General features: G+C 39.1%; 1 protein-coding gene across 2 annotated transcripts in view; it reads left to right on the top strand.

The window, feature by feature from the left end:
- SHPRH (SNF2 histone linker PHD RING helicase) overlaps positions 1 to 23,233 on the top strand; it is an 85,596-nt gene that overhangs the window by 47,349 nt on the left and 15,014 nt on the right. For both annotated transcript variants that reach the window (XM_055134501.1, XM_055134502.1), the window contains exons 19-25: positions 3,545 to 3,718; positions 4,289 to 4,351; positions 5,515 to 5,740; positions 8,439 to 8,582; positions 10,592 to 10,693; positions 13,310 to 13,381; positions 14,697 to 14,885. In XM_055134501.1, coding sequence (XP_054990476.1) covers positions 3,545 to 3,718; positions 4,289 to 4,351; positions 5,515 to 5,740; positions 8,439 to 8,582; positions 10,592 to 10,693; positions 13,310 to 13,381; positions 14,697 to 14,885 — 970 coding nt within the window. The remainder of the gene's footprint in view (positions 1 to 3,544; positions 3,719 to 4,288; positions 4,352 to 5,514; positions 5,741 to 8,438; positions 8,583 to 10,591; positions 10,694 to 13,309; positions 13,382 to 14,696; positions 14,886 to 23,233) is intronic.

The raw sequence follows: 23,233 nt of genomic DNA, 5'->3' as shown, positions 1-23,233 counted from the left end.
TATTCTTGAAGGCAGACATTCATCTTGCCTGTGTTTTTACTCCATATACTCGAAACATCATAGTACTGGAAAGAGCCAGATTTTCTATTGACACGGTACCCCTCTTTCTCTCCTTTGTGTGTCTTCTCATCAGCACTCACCTTTCTTTATAACCTTTATAACCTTCTAAAGTTAGATTATTGATACACATAGCTCTTAATATCCATAAAATAGTGAAGTGATCTTTCTGATGAAAAACTTTTATCAGAAGTCTCCTCAGTGGCTTAGCTCCCCAAAAATGGATATAATGTGGGAAATTTATGGTAGAACTGCTGATTCTAGATAAAGGGACAGGAAATATCTTATATTGCTCTTCAAATCACATCAACCTTGGGAGAAAATAAGATCACCCTCAGGATACTAAAAGTAGTTTCAAGTGGCAAATTTTGCATAACAGTATGTTAGAAACATTTTTAAGTGATTTTATTTACTCTTCCAGAAGTTTTTCCAGAAGTTTGCTAAAATCAAAAGGTTATGCACCCTTTCCCTTGTGTCATTTATTGAGTGGTATATACTCCAAAAATAATTTTTTTCACCATACAGAACGTAAAAGACTTTTTCTCGTGAATGTGCAGTACTTTGTGCTCCTGAGTGTACTTGACCCTGGTAAGCCCAAGAAGTATTTTTTCACAGTTCACACTTAAGTAATGGCTCACTTTATCTAATTTTTATTTGTTTTTGTTTTTGTTGGCTTGGGAGCCACAGCCTGAGTTACCCAGGGCTTGCTCCTGGCTCTGCACTTAGGGATCACTCCTGGCAGGCGTGGGGGACCAGATGGGATGGCAGAGATCGAACTCAGGTTGTGCCTGACAAGTGCCTGACCCCCTGTAATCTCTCTCTGGCTCCTTGTTTCGTATCATTTTAAAGCTGGGTCCTAATTTGTTCTGCCAGCATTGAGGAATCAAAAGAAAATAGGAATATTCCTAATTTTTTTTTTAACTACACAGAAATGCCTTAAAAGTAGTATATTGTCATAGCAGTATTAAGTATAAAACAATAATAGTACTGGAAAGCATAAAACCGCAATAAAATATGGGGAAAATAAGTCATACCGAGAAAAAGGTATATATTATTATTTTAGAACATATATCCAATGAAATGTTTTGAGATCCTCGAGCTGGAGAAGGACCTTTAGGAAACAACGTGTGCCGTTTGTTGTGCGAACATATCTTTTTTTAAAAAGCTAGCAGTAAGTAGAAACTAACCCAACATTTAAAAAGATTTAACAAACCTATAGCTAAATAATGTTATTTTATATTATATATATGTGTGTATATATCACTGATCACTGTCATCCTGTTGCTCATCGATTTGTTCAAGCAGGCACCAGTAACGTCTCCATTGTGAGACTTGTTACTGTTTTTGGCATATCGACTACACCACAGGGAGCTTGCCAGGCTCTGCCGTGCGGGCGAGATACTCTCGGTAGCTTGTCAGGCTCTCCGAGAGGGGCGGAGGAATTGAACCCAGGTCGGCTGTGTGCAGTGCAAACGCCCTACCTGTGTGCTATCACTCCAGCCCATGCCCATGTGTGTATATGTGTGTGTGTGTATACATATAAATATACATATGTATACATATATGTCTGCCTAATCAGAGCTATCATTTTAATGCTCTATGCTTTAGTGAGATGTTTTAAAAGCCAAATTAAGTCATGTTTTCTTGAGTGAGTAAAAGATCTGTGGCTTGGTTATTAAGAGTGCAGGTAGGTCCACAAGTCATACTGCATGAGTTTGTCCCTGTTTGTATGCCTATGGTCTAGGGAAGGGTGTGTGGCACCGCGTGGCTTAGTTTTTTCATCTCTAAGAAAGCTTTTGTGAGAACTGTGAGTAAATAACCTGTGTATTTAGGTTAGTACTTAACATTTAGTTTGGTGTTAAAAGGTAACTACAGTTACTCTGTTTTCTCCTCTCCCATTTTTAAAGGAGCTGCAAGAGAGAGTGTTGCTTGAGATTTGTTAAATACTGTATGTGTTATTTTTCCAAAGCCACTTAGTCCCTTTCAATTCAGGCTGGTACCCGCAGCTGCGGTGCTTGCATGCATACGGCCTTCCAAGCTCGATTTCAGCACCCATGTGACTGCCCCACTCCCACCTCCTCTCGCGCCATGCCCACCGTGAGTGACCACTGAGCACAGAGCCAGGAAAAAGCTCTGAGCACAGCTGGGTATAACCCCCAAAAAGCTTAAGGTTTAAAGAGAAATTTAAATTCTTAGAAATAAAAACTAGGTTTTCTTTCTATGAACAGTGTAACTACACAAATTAGAAGTTATGGAGCAGGTAATTTGTGTCGATTATAAATGGCTTTTAAAAAGAATTACAGCTTTTATAATTCTTCTCAAAGTTAGCTAAATGAGAAGACCTTAAATAATTTGAGAAATATGATTGTTTAAGAATTGAATACAACAAAATACTGAAATGAATGATACTGTCAGAAACACAGCTCAATGCTGTGATGTACTGGGGTAGCCTTCAGGAAGGACAAGTTTTTTGAAGAATTTGAAAAGAAAGTTATATTAGGACAGAAAAGGATATAATTGTGAGTTAAAATAGAAATTCTATTTGTATTTTTCATTTTCTATTTTCTTATTCTAAGCTTTCCTTTATTTCCCCCCATATATTCATGCACATGTCACTGTCACTGCCATCCCATTGCTCATCGATTAGCTAGAGCGGGCACCAGTAATGTCTCCATTCTGAGACTTACTGTTACTGTTTTTTTGGCAAATTGAATACACATAGCTAGCTTGCCAGGCTCTGCTGTGCGGGCAAGATACTCTCGGTAGCTTGCTGGGCTCTCCCGGTAGCTTTTGCCGGACTCTCTGAGAGGGGCGGAGGAATTGAAGCCTGGTCGGCATGCACATGTACCATACAATTTTTTTTTTTCTTAACTCATTTCATTGAGATTATCAAAATGCTTAAGAACACTGTTTGGTTTAGCTTTTAATTCTGCAACACATAATAGCCTTATAGTTTTAGCTGAATTACTTTGATTCATTAAGCTTCAATTATTTTATGGGCAATATATTATTTGTTGTATAAATACGTGGCTAGAGATAGATGCTAAATTCTTCAAGGAATATAATATAGCTATTTTCTTTTTATCAATTTTGTCTTTTTTTTTTTATTCATCAGTCACCTCTTCACATATAGCAAAGAGATATCCAGGAGAGATGCATAACTATGCATGGTTAATCAGTATTGAAAAGAAGGAATATTGCAGTTGTGATAGTTGAAAGTCTTCTGATAGCGGGATGGATTTTTGAGTACTCTTATTTTGTTCTGGAAGTCTTCGAACTGTTAGATTTCAGTATCTTCGTAGTAGATAACCAAGTATTTTTATTCCTTTTACTAATAATATCAGTTAAATATGTTGTAAATTTCGTGAAATGTTGCTAGATAAAGTGATGAACAAGTTAACATCTAAAGACAATGACAACCACCATTTTCTGAATCGAGGGCATTGACTCACTGTCCTTTTCTTTGTGTTCTGATAATGGGAATCAGGTTCCATGACTGCAGAGGTCTTCAGTTCCTGCTTACAACACAAATGGAAGAGCTAAATAAATGCCAGAAGCTAGTTAGGGAAGCTGTGAAAAACCTGGAGGGACCTCCATCTCGTAATGTTATTGACTCTGCAACCATCTGCCACCTTCGACCAGTCAGACTTCCTCTCAACTGGTAGGTAATAGGAGAAATCATAGAATGAAATGGCATCATTACATTAAGCTAAATTTCTTTGAAGAAAAGAAACAACTTATGATAAAATATTTAATTGAGGGCTGGAGCGCTAGAGTAGCAAGTAAGGCATTGCCTTGCATGCGGCTGACCTGAGTTCCATCCCCAGCATCCCATATGGTCCCACGAGCACTATCAGGAGTAACTCCTGAGTGCAGAGCCAGGAGTAACCCCTGTGCATCACCAGATATGACCCAAAAAGGAAAAAAATTGTTAAAAATGTTTAATTGAGGGGCTGGTGCAGTAGTATAGCAAATGGTATTTGCCTTGAATGCACCTAACCCCTGAATATCACAATATGACCCAAAAACTGAAAAGTAAAATTTTTAATCGAAAAACATTTATTGAAGTTAACAGAAAAGTATTCATATAACTTTTCACTCTTAGAAATCCATTTTTCTTTCTAAAATGACATGTTTCTTACAAGGAAAAATTGAAATAGCAAACATTGAGCCTATTAACTTGATGGTTATGTTTGTGGGCATCTCTCTGATGCAGTCTCTTCTTTTCCAGCTGTGTCTTTTGTAAGGCTGATGAGTTGTTCACAGAATATGAATCCAAGCTGTTTTCTCACACGTAAGTTCCTGATTGATTTTTTTTCTCTTTGGGATAACATTTTCAAACTTGGTATATATAATAGAATATGTTTTCCTCGCAATATACTTTCCCTTTTTTTCAAGTAAATTAATTATGCTTTGTCATTTTTATCATTTACTGTTCAGATTCCCTTATACAGAAGCTAACTCCTATATGCTCAGGTTTGGGGATAACTGGTATTAAGAAACATTTTAGATTCGTGAGTGACTCTTGAGGTTACTGATTTCTCACCTAGTATTGTAGGCAAATTTCTTAAGCTTCAGTAACACCTCTTTCATGAAATGAAAATAGTAACACTTATAAATAATATAATTCATATTGCTTAGCATTATAATGTTAACAACAGGTATCCAGAATGATTACTTTCATTATTAAAATTCTAATCACATCCTAAAACATTTATTGGTGTGAAGTTTAGGTCATCTCATGGTTATGTTACTTTGTTTTTGCTTAGTGGTAGTGGTTTATGATTGATGTTTTTTTCGTTCTCAGAGCAAGATTTTAACATGGAAATTGGATTTTTTTTTTTTTAATTATGCCTTCAAGTTGCTTTCAAGAAACACTGGTCTAATTTATGATGCTTAAGTCTTTTTGGAGTAGTTGATGTATATGTGACTGGGACTGGAAAGATAGTACTGGAATTAAGGTACACATCTTGGAGGTGACTGGCCTTGGTTCAATTCCTAGCACTGCATTTAGTTCCTGAACTTGGTTTCAGGAGTGCACTGAGCACAGAGCCAGGGATAATTCCTCAGTACTGCTGGGTGTCGCCCAGTGGCTGACCCCCCAAAATAAAGTAGTGTTTTTCCAAGTACTTGCAAACATGATCTTGTTCACACAGCATTGAAAGTTACTGGTGAGAGGCTGGAGCGATAGTTACAGAGGGTAGGGCGTTTGCCTTCCCACGTGGCTAATCCGGGTTCGATTCCCAGCATCCCACATGGTCCTCTGAGCACCGCCATGAGTTATTCCTGAGTGCAGAGCCAGAAGATAACCCTTGTGCATCGCCAAGGGTGACTCAAAAAGAAAAACAAAAAAAAACAAGTTAACTGGTGAAATTTTGTTACACCTTTGTTAGTTACATGATTATACAGTGCTAGTTACCCACTTAAGTGAAGATTTTTCTTTTCCTTTGTCTGCAGAGTCAAAGGGCAGACTGCAATATTTGAGGAGATGATAGAAGATGAAGAAGGACTAGTGGATGACAGGATACCTACAACCAGTCGGGGCCTGTGGGCAATAAGTGAGACAGAGCGAGCTGTGAAAGCTGTATTATCATTTGCAAGATCACATAGATTTGATATTGAATTCATTGATCAAGGAAATATTTCAATGGATCTCTTTGAAGCATGGAAAAAAGAATATAAGGTATTATTCTAAAGTTCCTCTACATGGGACCAGGGAGATGGCTTAAGTTGGTAGAATGAGTGATTTGCATATGGTTTATCTGCATTCAATCCCCAGCACCAGGCATCCCCTGAGCAATGCTCCTTTACTTTGCTTTTAATTGTTGCTTTACTTTTTCCTCTTTGGTTTTGTTTGCCTTTTAAATAGGAACCACACCCGGTGGCTGCTTCAAGCAGTAATAGACCCTATTGACCTGACATTTCAGTGCATGAGGCCCAGCAGTTCTAGAGCCACAGGGGCCAGACCCAAAGGAAGACATGATGCCAGAGTCCAAGGCATATATTCTACCCCCCAGGAAAATAGATTCATACGTGTTTCTGAGGAGCAAACCGAGGCTCTCACAAATGTAAAGCAGGTGTCCACTGAGCAGTACCCCTGATCTCTCTTCAGAGTTTAAAAATCTGCTATAGAGATTTAACCTGGTATAATTTCTCTTTCTAAACCATAATGATTTTGTTTAAAAATAAAGGAGTTTTTACTTATTACTAAAAAAGTGAGGTTTTTTTATGAATTAAAATTTTTTTCTTTTCTTTTTTGGTTTTTTGGCCCTAGCCAGCAGTGCTTAGTCAGAGCTTACTCCTGGCTCTGTGCTCAGGAATCACTCGTGAGGCTGGGCCACTATGTGTGGTGCTGGGGATCGAACCAGGGTCAGCTGCATGTGAGGCACATGAGGTGTGTGCCCTACCCATGTGTGTGGGAGTGGGGGGTAGTAGAGGTGGTCTTTTCTTTACTTTGCTTTTTCTCTGTGTCTAACAACCAAACATCACCCACCTTGAAGACTCAAGAACATAGTAAATCTTTTTCAGTGATGTTGGAATTGCATTAGATTAATACTGCAGAAGTGGGGCCAAGGGTTGGCTCAACAATAGAGTGCCTGTCTTACAGGAATGAGGCTTGTGAGGTCACAAGTTCATTCCCTGGCATCATGAGTGTGATCCCAACAGCTCTGCATCTGGGGTCCCTGGTGCCACGATTGGTGTGCAGTTTCCTGCATACTGCAACCAAGTTATCCAGCCCTTGGTGACTAGAGAAACAGCAGTGGGAAAGAAGAGGCTAAAATAATACAGAAAGTGATCTTTTATACTTCAGTGATTTCATCACATTATGACTGACTTTAAAGGGAGATTTTAGAATTTTTATTTTGAATTATTGGATTTGTTCTTTCTTAATTTTTAACAGGTGGGATGATGAGAGGATAAAAGGAATGTTTGTGTTGTAATTATTTTGATACTTTTTTTTTTTTAACCTAAAATTCTTGCCTTTTTACCAGGATAAAAAAATAATTGCTTTGGCTAGGGAGTGAACCCAGGCTCCCACACATGAAAGGCCAAGTGTATAGACCCTAGAATAAAAACTTTCCATAAAAAGATCTACTGTCTATAATAATAGTTCATATATCTGATAAATTGTGGACTGACAGTTTTATAAAGGTAAAATTGTTGGTGTATAAAAATTTGCTGTTTTCATTATCCTAAATGTGAAAACAGGGTTTCAGCAAGCTGTAGAAGGTAGTACTATATACAGTTTCCACTGCCCCGAAATTCTTTCTTTAGACTCAGCATGGCCACATGCTTATGTCAAAGCAATCCTGACTATGCAGTTCTTCTCAATCTTTGAAATGTTTTTTTCTTTATTAGAATGCGGACCTTTGCAGCCATGCAATTGAATGAGCTAGTACTACATACACCATTCTGGATCTGCTTCAGTGTTTAATGTTAGTGAAGAAACCATATCCAAAATGTGATAACAAATGTTAAATGCTTCTATAAATTTCAGAAACATATAACCAAATTATTAAGGATACAGATTAATATAACTCCAGTGAAAAGTGTGGAATAAGAAGTCCAACTCAGAATAGTGTCCCCATTGCTGGGGATTGAAGGAAGAATGAGTGAGTGAGACAGTGAAGAAGAAACTCAGAGGCTTTCCAAGGAATTGGTATTCTCTTTTTTAAATTGAATGATGGGTACTCATTTGTATATTTCTATATTTTCTTATACACATGCTAAGTATATTAAATATTTCGTGATTTGAAATACCTTAAAAAATTAAATTTTTTAATTTAAGAGATTCCACCAACCTGACATATATGAAGCTCTTTGTTTCTGCCAAGAAATTTCTGTATTCTGTTCGTACTCTACAGTGTCTGGGGATTATATAGTCCCCTTCCTCATCTGCAGAATGAGTCAAGAGTTGCTTGTACCTTAAACTCCATGATTCTTAAGTAATGGATCATATAACTAAATGTGAGAGTCATAAAAATTTGGGCAACTATAGAAAGCTTCTCAATGCATACTTGACCAAAGATGAATTCAAGCTGTATAATACATTTGAATTAAATTTGAATACTGATTTAAATTAAATGCATAATAATTCCAAGCAGCATTACCAGTTTCTGGCAGCACTACCAATGTTGCATTTCTCAGACAAGAAGGGATCACAAGTGGAAAAAGTTTAAGAAGCCCTGTTTTAGACAAAGTAATGGAAAAAAATGTTAAAGATTCCATTAAAATTTTTGATAGAAACACATCTTGGTTGAATGTGATTTTAACCAGTTTTAATTATAAAAACTCTTGACTAACGTACATCTTGGTCAGAAATTACTGTAACCAATTTTAATTACGAGTTTTATCACTGTTGGTCTTCCGTGTTCTTCCAGTTGCTTCATGAATATTGGATGGCTCTAAGGAATCGTGTGTCTGCTATCGATGAGCTTGCAATGGCTACCGAACGACTCAGAGTCCGTCTTCCTAAGGAGCCAAAGCCTAATCCTCCTGTGCTTTACATCATCGAACCACATGAGGTAATTTATCAGGAAATTAAAAGAGCACAGCGAATAGATGTCACTTAAGTCCAAAGTTCCAGGCGTTTGCCTTGCACACATGGCTGACCCACATTTGATCCCCAGTGTCCCATATGGTTCCCCAGGCACCGCCAGAGTAATTCCTGAATGCAGAGCCAGGAGTAACCCCTGAGCATCGCCAGGTATGACCCAAAAAGGAAAAGATCCAAAGTTCCATAGAAGAGTTTGAATCAGGGATCTAAGAATAGTTAGAATAAATCTTAAATATTTAATCTCAATTTCATTATCTTAATCATGCCTGTTTAACATTCGCTATTTTGGTGCCTGTTTTGTTTTTTCTTTCCAGATTGCATATAAAGTCAAATATTTTTGAGCACTTTCTCCATGCCAAAGTCTTGGTGAACTTTCAAACGTTTATTCGGTTACCTCAGCTTTTCCAGAAGACTCTTTTTTAAGAAAGAAAAATCTTCGTTAATATTAAAAATTTTCTTTTGCTGATGAACAGATAGTGACTGTTTCTCTTCTTACAAAACCCTCCTTATATCTCATTATTAAAGAATAATTCTAATATCCTCTTGTACATTAAAAATATTTCCTTCATAATAAATTTTATGTACTTAATCGTACACATTCTTTTCTTGCTATAAAGCTCATCCAAAGTTTCTAATTTAGAATTGGAAATACTCATTATTGTCTTTCAAAATTTTAATTCTTGACCCAGGGAAATGTACAGGGGTTAAGACACATGCCTTGTAATAGGCTGACCCTGGCTCTGTTCTGGGAACCACATGGTCCCACAAGCGTCCATCCCTTGAGTATAGCCCTGGAGACCTCCGGGTACAGCAAGTCTGACCCTTTATGCCTCTGAACTCCACCAGAGTGGCCCAGGTAATCCTCAGCACTGGCCGGTAGGCCCTCAAATCAGCTTGCCTTCCAGTTGGCTGAGAATCTTGGGTAGTGGCTCTAAACATGCTTGGGGGCCTAGTAAGTATATAAATAAAATGAGCTCTCACCAGATTTTTCTTTTTTTTTTTTTTTAATTTTTATTAAATCACCATGTGGAAAGTTACAAAGTTCTCAGGTTTATATGTCAGTTATACAATATTCAAACACCCATCCCTTCACCAGTGCCCAAATTCCACCACCAGAAACCCCAGTTTACCCCCCGCCCCCACCCCCTACCCCCTACTGTATAACTAATGAATTTCACTTCATTTTTTCTTTACCTTGATTACATACCATAATTCAACACAAAACTCATTATAGTTGACATAACTCTCTCTCTCTTTTTTTTTTCTCTTTTTCCTTTTCCATTTTTTTTTTTTTTAATTTTTCCCCCTCATCCCCCTTCCTGCGCCTCATAGTATGGTGTACTCCACGCCACGTTGGCCAGCGTCTCACCAGATTTTTCCTAGTGCTACAGTGCTACTCCTCTAATGTTCGGGAGGGAGGGGGGCAAACAAAAAAAATTCTTCCTTGGATTTTATAAAATCAGTCTAACCCAAGTAGCATATTATTTTGTTTTTCTTTATGCCATTAATGTATTACTTAAAAATTACTCCAAAATAAATTTAAGCTGATTTCTATCTGATAGTATATAAACTTCCTGTTTAAAAAATTTCTGCAAAGACTGGAGCTATAGTACAGTGGCTGAGGAATTTGCCTTGCATGCAGCCACACCAGCTTTGTTTTCCAGCATCCCATATGGTCCAAGCACTACCAGGAGTAATTCCTGAGTGTAGAGCCAGGAGAAACCCCTGAGCATCTGGTCATACCAGGTGTGGCCAGAAAAAAAAAAAAAAATCCTGCACTAGTATTTTTTTCTATAAAGTGAAGAAAAATATGTCTTTCTTTTTGAAATCTTATTTTATATTCACTTTACATATTTGATTTTTTTTATATGTAAGTCAGTTCTCTTAGAATAGAACACATTAAAGAATTGTGTATATTCAGTGTAATTTTGTTATCTTTCTGAAAGAGAGTAAATAAGTTGTTTTTACTTTTTTAAGGTGGAACAGAACCGTATGAAACTTCTGAATGATAAAGCTGTTGCGTCATCCCAGCTTCAGAAAAAACTTGGACAGCTTCTTTACCTAACTAATTTGGAGAAGGTATTGTATAATCCTCTTTCACATTGGCTCTGAGCTTGGTCATAAAACTTGCTTTTCCCCTTGTGACAAGCAGGCTGGAAAATCTGCCTATTGTAGTTTTCCCAATCTTGTTGCTATCTGTAGTTCTGACACTACCTGAAGAAGCCTAGATGATCTTCCTTGAGGAACAGAAGCTGGTTGTCTAAGCCTAGTTATTCGATATGAGCATGAGATCATACTGAACCACCCAGCCTCAGCCCTACCAGCCAAGCTCCAGATTACCCAAGTGACCTGTAAAATCATGAGAAAGAAAGAGATACTATCACTTAGTATTATAATATGCTATCTAGAATTAATAATGGGGGAACAGAGAATTTCGGTTTTTTTGAAAGGCCATTGAGGGGCTGGAGAGATAGTGGAGCAGGCAGGGTGCTTGCCTTGCCCGTCCAGGTTCACTCCCCAGCACCCATAGGGCCCCTGAGCGCCGCCACAGGGCCTACAGACTCTGCACGCTGTATTCCTGAGTGCAGAGCCAGGAGTAGGCCCTGAGACTCACTGAGTGTGGCTCAAAAACAAACAAACTACCTTTATATTTTAAATTTTTTGTTGACAAAAACAAGAATTTTGCTAGTAGGATTGTTTTGAACCCATTGAAATTGCTTACCATGTCCAACTTAGTCTACTTTTTACTAATAAAAACCAAGAGATCATCAAAGACTATTCTTAATACTTAATTTTGGTTAGTGAAACCATATACTTTTACACTTTGTTCATTTTTATCCTTTATGTTTTACTTTTGTTTTCACTTCTGTTTGATAACTTTTTGATGTTAACTTATTTTCCTATTTGTTTTACTTAATTTTAAGGTCTCTGCATCAGGCAACCTTTTGGATTTGTTTTTGTTTGCTGTGCTCGGGGCTTATTCCTGGCTCTGCACTGAGGTCACCTCTAGTGGGCTCTGGGACTGCATGAGGAGTGCTGGGGATTGAGCTTCACCCGCTGTGCTTTCCAAGCCCCGCCCCCAGGCTGATCGCCCTTGAAAGCTTTTTAAAATAATTCTAGTAAAGGGGATTTTGAGAAGTCCTAACACTGAAAAATTGAATTTTCAGCCATATATAGGTCCCAATAACATTACTGTTTTCAATTTGTTTTTTATAAGGTTAGATAAAAGGATCACTGTCATTGTCATCCCATTGCTCATCAGTTTGTTTGAGCGGGCACCAGTAACAGCTCTCAGTGTGAGACTTATTGTTACTGTTTTTGGCATATCCAATACACCACGGGTAGCTTGCCAGGCTCTGCGTGTGGGCGCTATACTCTCAGTAGCTTGCCGGGCTCTCTGAGAGGGGCGGAGGAATCAAACATGGGTTGGCCACTTGAAAAGCGAATGCCCTACCGCTGTGCTATCGCTCCAGCCCAGATAAGAGGGCAATGGGGAAAAAACAGTATTGAAAAGTTGTATAAATATTACCCCATACCATGTTTGTGATCTATGGCAAGTGAACATGCATCATACATTTTTTATAACTAAATCTAGCTTGAAAATAAAATTTTAACCAAGTTGTATCATAATTACATCATCATCATCATTGTCCCGTTGATTGTTGAATTTCTCAAGCGGTCTCAGTAACATCTCCATTTGTCCTAGCCCTGCCTGAGATTTTAGATGCCTCTTACTCATCCTTTACGAAGTTGCCACATTGGAGGCTCTTTCAGGGTCAGGGGAATGAGACCCATCATTGTTACTGGTTTGGGCATATGAATACACCATGGGGAGCTTGCGAGACTCTCCCACGTGGGCAGGAAACTCTGAGTAACTTGCCAGGTTCTCTGAGAGGGAGAACTAGGCTATTCGAGGCCATGCGCTTCCGGGAGCTTGGTTTTATATTCTCTGGATGTTGGCCTTTGGTGGGATTACACGGTGCCGGGGGCAGTCCCTGGGTGTGACCGCCCAGCTACTGGAGAATAGGGAATCTGGGTGGAAGAGGCCCAGTCCCGATCCGAGCAGGCTTGGAGGTCTCAGCCCCAGGTCCCACACACCTGGGTTCCTCTGCCCGGTTCATTCATGCGTGAGGCTCATCCAAACGTGTGGAGCGGGGCCATGGGCATGGCTGTGGCTAGGCTCTGGAGGTCTTTGTCCGCAGGAGATCTGCTCAGGGCGGGGAGGGAAACTGAAGCCCACCCCCTCCAAGGGGCCTCAGGGAAGATAGCCAGGCGCAGGGGCAAGAGACTCTTTTAATTTTAGAAGCTGATTAATTATTTTCATTGTTCATTTTTTGAATAAATTTTAGTTGTAAATCTCAAGATTATATTATTAGATATTACATAAATTGTTTGGGGGGGCCATACCCGACGGTACTTACTCCTTTCTCTGTGCTCAGGACTCATTCCTGGTGGTGCTTCGGGGACCAAATGGGATGTTAGGGATCGAGCCTGGCTTGGCCAAGTGCGAAGCAAATGCCCTACGCCCTACCTGCTCTACTATCTCTCTGACCCAGTACATTGTTAAATAATCTCAATTGTTAGGTTTTTTTTTATATTACGGTCACTAACATTTACTTCTATAAATGAATTGTATATTACGTATTAGGTTTTTAAGATGTAACTAATATATTTTTTAAATTCTGTTTTGGGTAGTCTCAAGACCAAACATCAGGAGGCATTAATCCAGAACCCTGTCCAATCTGTGCGAAGCAGCTGGGAGAACAGGTGAATTTATAATAAACATCATGACACGCATGGATAAAAGACTGTAGTTTCGAAAGGTGTCTGCAAACAGTTTCTCATGACAACTCTTTCTCTTCCCATAATTCGCAAACTATTGACAGTGCTCACGCTTGGTAATATCTCTAGAAGTGTTGACATTTGTCAGTGCCCTTTTTTCTGTCTGGATCACCTTCTTGTTCTCATACTCCAGTGCCAGGTGTCTCTGGTTTCTTCTCTGTGAAGATGTAGATGAACTTGTCTTTCTGCTCAGCTTGTTTATCCTGAGCTTCCCTAATCCATCCTCGTTTCTTCAGCTGGAGGAATGCCCCTCCCCCACAGTGGCTCTCCAGACACACAGGGCGCAGGATTCCTGCTGCTGTATGGCCAGGAAAACACACATGGAACAGCTTTTTACATCTTTTTAGGATTCTGGCACAAATCCTGGAGAGCAAAAGCTACTATTCAGAATTCATTGACTATCGCAGGAAAAAAAGCATCAACGAATCGAAAGGAAAAAAATCTTCCCAATACTTGTTTATAAACCACGCTTGTATATTTCATTTTTTTCTTCCTTCGGTGTGAGGTCTTTAGCAAAGGACTTCTCACCCATTAGGCAAAGTAACTCGGGAGCCCAGCCTCACACCTTCTTTCCATAGAGTCAGGAAAATGACCTAAGCTTAGGGTTTAGAAACTTTAACCAAGTTAAATTATTTGCATAATATGCAAATTTTAGAATTATTACATAGAATCATAGCAGGTAATGACCTTTTAGAATTAGGACTTAGAATAAATCTAAAACTTCTACATCCTCCGTAGCAAAGAGGATGAAAGTCTCCCTGTATCCTTCAGAGATTCAGAGTATTTTGCGTTTCTTGAGGAAAGGACAGGAGAGTTTTCAAGTTATCTTTTCCGTTATTTGGGGAAGAGAGGGGGGCGTTCCCAATGTATTTAAAATTTTTTTATCTTTGTCAGTGTTGCGCTAAGTACCTGTATTCTGTTACTACAAAGTTTAAATAAATAGAATACATATATTGCACTTCTCCTAAATTCTTGTAATGAGAGCAGCAACTTCTTTAAAAATAAAGATGAATGTTTCATTCACCCTTAGGGTAAACAGAACTAAAGATCATGAAAGCTTACTTTGATATAACTGAAAAACAGTTCACTTAAAAGTAAATTTGCCTTTTTTAACTTACAGAATGTTAATGTAATGAAGTATTTAGAAAAATTTCTTTTAATGCACATGGGAAGACATCTTTATTAATATCTCACTAAGAATGTTGTTTTTTTAGTTTCATTTATTTTTGTTTGTTTTTAGTGGGCAGTGCTGACCTGTGGACACTGTTTTTGTAATGAATGCGTTGCAATTATTATCGAACAATACAGCGTGGGGTCTCATAAGAGCTCCATTAAATGCGCCATTTGCCGCCAGACCACATCCCACAAAGAAATCTCTTACGTATTCACTTCTGAGAAATCCAGCCAGGATGAGGACATTCCTGTGAAGGTAAAATTGTTAAGAACATACAGCAAGAAGTTGAAGCACTGTAATAGAAATCAGTATCTGGCATTGAGCACATTGAAGTCAGAACAAGGTCGGCGTGGTTAATACATAGAAACCCTCTTTTCTCTCTGTAGATGAGCTTCATGAAAGCCTCTGCTTACCGTCCCCGTTCTTGTGAGAGTGATGCTAAAACACTGTTGTGCTTGGAATACTCTCATGCCCACTGTGGCAAAGAGTTATACTTCAGACTTTCTTTGATACCTCATTCCAAAAAGTAATACTCTGGACTTTCTGCTAATAATACCTTGTTTCAAAAAGTAATATTCTGGACTTTCTGCTATTAATACCTCATTCCAAAACTCAGATTAGAGATTTGCATACAGAAAAATTTTCCATGTTCTTTCATTCAGCCAAATTGAAAAGAAACAAATAGATTGGTTACTGATTTAGAGAAGACAGTAATGTGGATTGGAGACCAGGATGTAACCAGCTAGAGTATTACTTTCCTTACATAAAGAAGGTTCTGGGGGCTGGAGCAATAGCACAGCGGATAGAGCGTTTGCCTTGCACTCGGCCAACCCTGGTTCTATTCCCAGCATCCCATATGGTCCCCTATGGGATTACACCGCCAGGAGTAATTCCTGAGTGCAACCCCTGTGCATCGCTGGGTGTGACCCAAAAAGAAAGAAAGAAGAAAAAAAAAAAAAAAGAAGGTCCTTCTGGTATTGTATGACTATAACACAGGCACGAAACTCTGTAACTGCACCCTCACAGTGACTCATTAATAAAAAAAATAAAAATTTAAAATAAAAAAAAAATTTTAAGAGATCTAAAGGGTGAGGGAATAAAGCCATGAATTTACATAATAATCTGATATTAAATAAGACCTCAATTATACAATATTGTCAAAAAATATAGTGTTCGCAATTTAAGATGCTTTGGTTAAATGTTCACTTCTGAAATGTCAAAATTTAGGTAAGAAAATTGATAGTAATTTTCCCCAAATATATTATTTATCTCACTAATACTGTTAAATCTATTGTGATGGACAAAGTATAATTTTATAAACATTTGAGTACTTTATTATAAAAAAATAAATGAAAATATATTTATCATCAAAAAACAAAAAAAAAGAAGGTCCTGGGTTCAGTTCTTAGAACCCATGAATGGATAAATGAATGAACGAATAAATTAATAGATTGCCATATTAAGATATAGCCAAAATTCGGCTTTACTTTCATTACTTTCCCCACATTTTATTGAGAATCTTAAGAAAGTAACTATGATTTGAAATCCAAATATGACCTGTAATTGTATATTCTTTCTGGGGGGCATTTATTTAATTAAAAAAAAATCTTTGCTTTCTTTGTGCTCTATAGGTAAGCTTTTGTTTTTTCCTTGACCATTTTAGACAATGGCAGATCGGTATGTGAAAATAGTAAGAGAATATAGGCCAGCAGGATTGATTGAAAGGCCTCGCTGTTAAGATACATTAGAATATTTTTTCCTTAATTTCTTCTTCACCCAGTGATACTCACGCTGCAGTTCATGACTGGGGAAAGAGGGAAGTCCATGCAGTGGCAGGGATCAAATTCGGGGTCTTGCCAAACATGGACTTTCCGAGTTACATTCCATCTTCTCATTTATTTTTAAGGAATTCTCTGTGTGTGAATCACTTAACTGTAAGCTAAAATGGACAAGAATAATGCAATTGTTAGGATGGCCCTCCTCCTGAAAAACACTGTGCTTGAGTTATGGAGTCTAATTGCTATTTATTTGCACCGTTTATTGAGTAAACTATGAAAGTACCGGTTGTGTTACTCCCTATTTATTCAGAGATGAAAAGAGTTCCAGAGTTGGGTGAACTTTGATTCATTGATTCCAGCCATGTTTACTAAATACATGCCCATAGTATGCTATACCTCAGACATGCAGTGTGCATTATTAAAGAAAGCAAACATGATTACTGCCCTCATGGTGTTAGATGTTGGCAGTGGGGGAAAGGGGTTTGAACTGTGGGAAGTGTGATCATTAAATATTATTAATAATCACAACTACAAATAATTGGCATAAGTACCTTTCTAATATTAAGAAAGCAAACCTCACTCTGTAAAGAAATAACAGTAAAAGATGAGCGGATTGGCCAATCTGGGTTGAAGAGGGAGACCTTGTGAGGCGTTAGCTGGCGGGTGCTGGAGAACACGAAAACACATCGGGGGATGGTCTGACTGGCTGCGGTGTGGGAAGCATAGAGGGGAATGGAATGGAAAGAATCTTGAAGGCAAAAGGCCATATATTGAAACACTTTCCTTTGTGTGTTTCTGTGGGAGGGCTGTGGGGAAGCCACACCCTGTGATGCTGATCCTGGGTTTACCACTGGCGCTGAGTTCAGGGATCATTCCTAGTGGGATTGAACCTGGTTGACTGCATACAAAGCAAACACCCTTCTGTACTTGGGCCAGCTGTGAAGTGCCTTCTCGGGATTTGACGCTTTTTCTATCTAAGCAAAAAGTCATTACTTGTTACAGCAGGGAAGTTCCATGATCAGATTTGGGTTTCTTATCATTTTTCTTGGGGCAGTGAGAAAGCTGGATTAGCAGGAATGGGGAAGAATAGGAAAATCACTCCTGTAGAGACCAAATTTGGAAACTCTAGCAGCAGTGATGACTTTCCTTAGGTTACAGGGATAGGAATACAGAAGTGGATGTAATCAAGGGGCACTTTGAGTAAAGTTGATAAGGAAGATAGGGTGTTGGAGAGATTGATGAAGAAAGCTTATCAGTGAACATAGTTGACCTCTTGTCACTATTGTTAAAAATCTGGTGGATAATGGGATGGCTACTAATGAGGGTATTTGGTTAGAAGGGTAGTGCGTTTAAATTGCTTAAGAAACTTATGTCGATCCATCTAGAAAGTATTTGTATGTAGAGCCAGAGATTTTTAAAAAAGCAGTTAACTGCTTTAAATGATCTTTATGCCTTGAGAAAAATGAATTACCTAAAGAAAGAAATAGAAACTAGCTTCAAATCAAGTTTTATAGAACTCTGTAGTGTTTTCACGGCTGTAAAAAAGGGGAAGAAACTAGCAAAGTAGACTGACAAGGAGCAGCTAGAGACAAAGGCAGCTCAGGAGGGTAACTGTCAGTAGAGAACACAGGAAAACCTACTTCCCTGTGGATGCAATTACCAGTACTGTTAGAGAGGTGGCTCAACTGCTACGTGGACTAATTTGGCTAATGAAGGTCATTAATGACTTCCGAAGGAGCTCTTCCCAGGGGAATAGAGTTAGAGCAGATACAGAAGGAACAGGAAGTGAAGAGGAAGGACAGAAAACAATCAGTTCATAAATGAACTGAAGTAGAAAAGTAGGTAGTTTCAAGATGTAGATACGAAATATAAAACTTTTTCTTGGGTGTTTTTCATTGTTAGAGATGAAAAGGGTTTTTGAGCATGTCTGCACTAGCAAAGAGGAACTGATGAGGAGAGGAGAAGGGATGATCTATAATGTAAGTTCTTGAAAGAAATTTGACTGTTGATGTACAGAAAGCGGCTCTCCCCGAAATGCAGCGGCAGCTAGAGGTGGAAGCATCCCTCCAGGAGTGGAAGAGAAGGGGGGTGGCGGGGGGCTGCAGAGCAGCATTGAGGCTAACAGATGTTTGGAGTTTTGTGATGGGAAGATCTTGACTGGGATCGTGTGACTCCACACTCTCAGAATCCCTAGAACAAATTCCAAAGAGCTGCTGCATGAGGACGATGACTGGCTAGCTGCTGTCCAGCCCGAGGCATTTGATGGTTATCCTTTCTCCCCCTCAGCAGGAAGAAGGAACTTCCCTTCCCAGGCTCCCAGGTCCCTTTCCTTGCTGATTAGTCTCTTCCTTTCTTCCACCTCTTCAATGCCTCCTAGCTTCAGGCCTTCCAACGGCCACACATGGCATTTGGGGCGAAGAACAGCTACTGACCCTGAGTTGAAACCATGGTCCCAGAACAGAGAGTAAGCAGAAGAAAGAATTGCTGTGTCAGCCTTCCTGCAGCGAGTTTAGGAAGTTATCACTGTAGCTACCAGTAAACAGCACAGCCTCTATGAAACTGAGTCATCGAGCCCATCAGATGCAAACACCTGTTGGTTTTATGGCGGCTTTCCGAGACCCGGGGGAGAGCTAGGACAGTTACTGTCCTTTGCTCTCATTGGGACAAGGAACATCAATGTCTATTCATCTCTGAATTTTTCCTGCTTTTCCTGGGTATTGAAAAACACAAATAAATGGAAGCATTTGAGAAAACAGTAAGATTACAAAAGTTCATTTCTCTTTTGTCAAAGATGCTTGTGTGCTTGTATTTCCTTTAAAACTTAGGACTGTATATTCCACCTGTTACTATTGCAAGCAAGAGCAAGTTTTCCCCCTTTTTATATTCTCACATTCCTTCTTGCCCCATTTACTTTTGCATCTTGCTGCCTTTTCTGTCATATTTATGTCTGTCACTTCTGCCATCTGCTGCGTCCTGTCCCCTTTCTGACTTTGTCACATTTCTGCCCTCCTGTCTGCCATCTTTTCTGGAGCATATTATCTGCTTATTTCCTCAGACATTAAAGACACTCCTCTCCCTGAGACTGTTCAACTCAGTGGTCATATTTATCTTGGAGTAAGAAGGTTATATTCACTATTTTTAAAGCTTTTTATTTCCCCCTTATTTTTAGATTAAAGCAGTATAACACATATTTCAGGAGCGGGTGCAGATTCCTTCAAGGGAGAGTCTCTCCTCAGAACAGGCAACAATTTTTATTTATTTTTGTAAAGCAAAAAAGAAGAAAAATTTAGATGAAACTTACTGAGAAAAATGTGAGGAGAGGAAGTACAAGTTCAAGAGAGAATTACTTTTTCCAGATTGGAAAAAAGCAAAGCAAAGAGACATAGAGACCAACAGGCAAGAAACGTGTTCAAGGAAGAACACGGGCTTGAAGAGCAAGCCCAGGCAAGGGAGAGGTTAGACAGAGGTTGGTATGAGTGCTCTGATTAAGATAGTGCTAAAGTTAACTAAGGCATTGTTGAAATTTTGTAAATACCAGTTCAAACTTTCTGAACCAGGAAATTTTGTTTTGTTTTTAATCGTTGGTTATGAAATCTCTAATCCGTATTACATCGTCCTGGAAAGTTGTTTGGAGTGACACTCAGTGATTCTTGGGGGTTGCTGCCAATAGTTCTCGGGGAACATACAGTGCCAAGGATAGAACACAACATCCCTATATGTACAGCTGCACTCTGGCCCATTGAGCTGAGCTGCAGTCTGACAAGTAGTATTTTATTTCATCAATTTTTATGCTACCTGAAATGTGTATTTCACTCAAAGCATTTTTGTTAAGGCTGTAGGACATCACAGACTAGTACATGCATGTATCTCTTTTCACCATATTGTTTATCTTAGATAAGAGAAATTTGGAAATACAAAAATAGTATTAAATGCTATAATCATTTTTCTACTGCTATATTTGGGAAATAGACTGTCACACTGGAAGGAATCCTATTTGAATGGCAGTAGAAATGATTACTAAAGTCACATTTTCGCTTTATTGGACTGGAGGGATAGCACAGCGGGCAGGGCGTTTGCTTGCATGCAGCCGACCTGGGTTCGATTCCTCTGTCCCTCTCGGAGAGCCCAGCAAGCTACCAAGAGTATCTCGCCCGCACGCAGAGCCTGGCAAGCTACCCGTGGTGTATTTGATATGCTGAAAACAGTAACAAGTCTCACAATGTAGACTTTACTGGTGCCTGCCCAAGTAAATTGATGAACAACAGGACTACAGTGGTGCCACAGTGCTACGTTCCCTTTATTGGATAGTTAAGAGCAGTGTGGACTGTATTCCTAAACGACCCTTGGATCCTGCTGGGCATTTCACAGAGTACACAAAATTCCCCTTGCAAGTTCTGACAACTGCCAGGCATTTGGGATGGTGAAGTAGGCCTCCTGGCAGAACATACGCCCACGTGGCGTGTCCCCTGTGTCCTGAGTTTGGCTAGCTTTTGTACAAAGCATCTTCGCCAGTTGAAAACCCTGAACCTCTACTGGACAGGTTCCTGTGTCCTGGGTTTCTAGCCATGAGAAAACAGACTGACCGCATGGATATAACCACAGCAACGACGTCTTCTCACCCCTTGTACACATAGTTTCTAAAACTTTGGTGTTTCTAATACGGCCTGCCTTTTCTTTTTTTTTTTTTTTTTTTTTGCGGGGTCGGGGGGGTTACACCCAGCGATGCTCCTGACTCTGCACACAGCAGTTGCTCCTGGCAGTGCTCGAATTATATGATAGGGTGCCAGAGGTCGAACCCAGGTTAGTCGCGACTGTACAGGACAAGCTCCCCACACACTAACCCTCTAGGGCCTGCCTGTTTTGTGGGAATAGAAGGGAATGCCAGGAACCAAGGCCTGAGACATGGAAAGCTTGTTTTATACCCCAGAGTCACATCCTCAGTCCCAACTGACCTGCCTTTAAATGTATTTTTTTCATGCCCCATTCCTAGAAATGTTTACTCATTGGATCTGAGTATCTGCATTTTTAGCCAACAAATCATTGACAATAGAGAGGCTTCATAGCTTCATTGTAAAGAAAATAACAACAAATAATGCTTATAAACATTAACCAGTAAATTGAGAAAACAAACTGCATTTTTGTTTTTTTTTTTTTTTTTAAAAAAAAAAGACTACCAATTCCTATTTACTGACCAAATTGCAGTAGCTTCCCTTGTGATTCGGAACCGTTTGTGATTTCATGTTGAAGTTAGCAGCAGCTTGTAATCAACAATGCAACAGACACTTCTAAATCAAACTAAGAATTATTTTATGATACTGCTGCATTGCACACTTACACACTGGGGAATGAAGTTCCATTAAATTGTGGAAAGAACATTGTTTATCAGATGGGGATTTAATTCTGCATCCCAGACAACTACGAAGTGCTTAGCATATAAGAAGTACTCAGTAGGGGCGGGAGAGATAGCACAGCGGGTGGGGCGTTTGCCTTGCACGCGGCCGACCCGGGTTCAAATCCCAGCATCCCATATGGTCCCCTGAGCATGACCAGGGGTAATTCCTGAGTACAAAGCCAGGAGTGACCCCTGTGCATTGCCGGGTGTGACCCAAAAAGCAAAAAAAAAAAAAAAAAAAGAAGAAGAAGTACTCAGTAGCAGATAGGTGGATCGATGGTTAAATGTATTTATTGGTGGGTGGGAGAATGGTTAGATAAAGAGAATAGTTAACTAGTATTTACACGTAATCTCCCTACATCCTTTGGTTCCAAATAAATTGTTGTTTATTGATTTTTTTTTTTTTGAGTTGCGAGCTTAACATGTTTGAGATCATTGTGTTTGAAAGGAGAGGGTGATTCTTTTGTGGCCTACTATATGTTAGACATCCCATTGCCTAGGTATAGTTTTCACTGATCATTATTCAAGTAATGTGAATACTTAAAAGAACCCAGCCATTGTCCTGGACAGGTGCTTGAAAAGTGTTTCAGCTTCTGAAGACCGATTAAACTGAATAACTATACTAAATTTTGTCTCTCACCACCAGCATGGGTTTTAACATGTTGAACAGGTGCAGACAAAAATAAAATAATGTTAACTGATCTTACTTAGCTGAAACTTTGGACAGCAGAGGCATATTTCTTTTTCAAAAAGGATAATCCACAAAGGAAGTACTGCAAGTAGCAGGATAGCAAGACAAGAAATTAATTTCTCTGAAATGAACAATTGGAAATACTCATTATTTGTAGTTTGTACACTCTAAGGAGAGCTAAAACAATCTATAGAGTATCACTAACACCAGCTGGCCTCATATAATTACTATTAGAGAACATACTTCTCTAAATTGGAGAGAAGAGCTATAAACTTGTGTAAATTCGTCATCTTCAAAATGATGTTCATCAGTTGGATAAAACTTTCTCTTTAAGTTTTTAGTCTTGAGACCTTTTATTATACTTGTGAAAGATTGCAAAACAATTCATATAATAACAGGAATATCTATGTTATCTATGCCCTGTTCCAGACCTGATATGATTTTTGTTGATTAAGTTACATGCAAGAGAGCAAAAGGTCTTCATAAAGATCATTTATAAGACTTATAAATTTGTTGGTTTTGTTTTGGGGTTTTGTTTTTTTTTTTTAAGAACTTCCTGTTGTCTCCATTGTTGTCTATGATCCGCTGGCTGCTTACTCCAGGGGAAACCAGAGAGGTACTGAGGTGATCTTAGCGGCAGCACTTGGTATACCTGCCTTTCTTGTTTCCTGGTTGGCCTCAAAGAGAATAATCAGGAAGGTACAGTCAGGAGAGGACGGGGCTGGCCATGTGTCTCTACTCC

The sequence above is a fragment of the Sorex araneus genome, chromosome 4 (assembly GCF_027595985.1).
Source record: "Sorex araneus isolate mSorAra2 chromosome 4, mSorAra2.pri, whole genome shotgun sequence".
Taxonomy (NCBI): Eukaryota; Metazoa; Chordata; class Mammalia; order Eulipotyphla; family Soricidae; genus Sorex; species Sorex araneus.
This window is presented reverse-complemented; position numbering and strand designations above follow the sequence as displayed.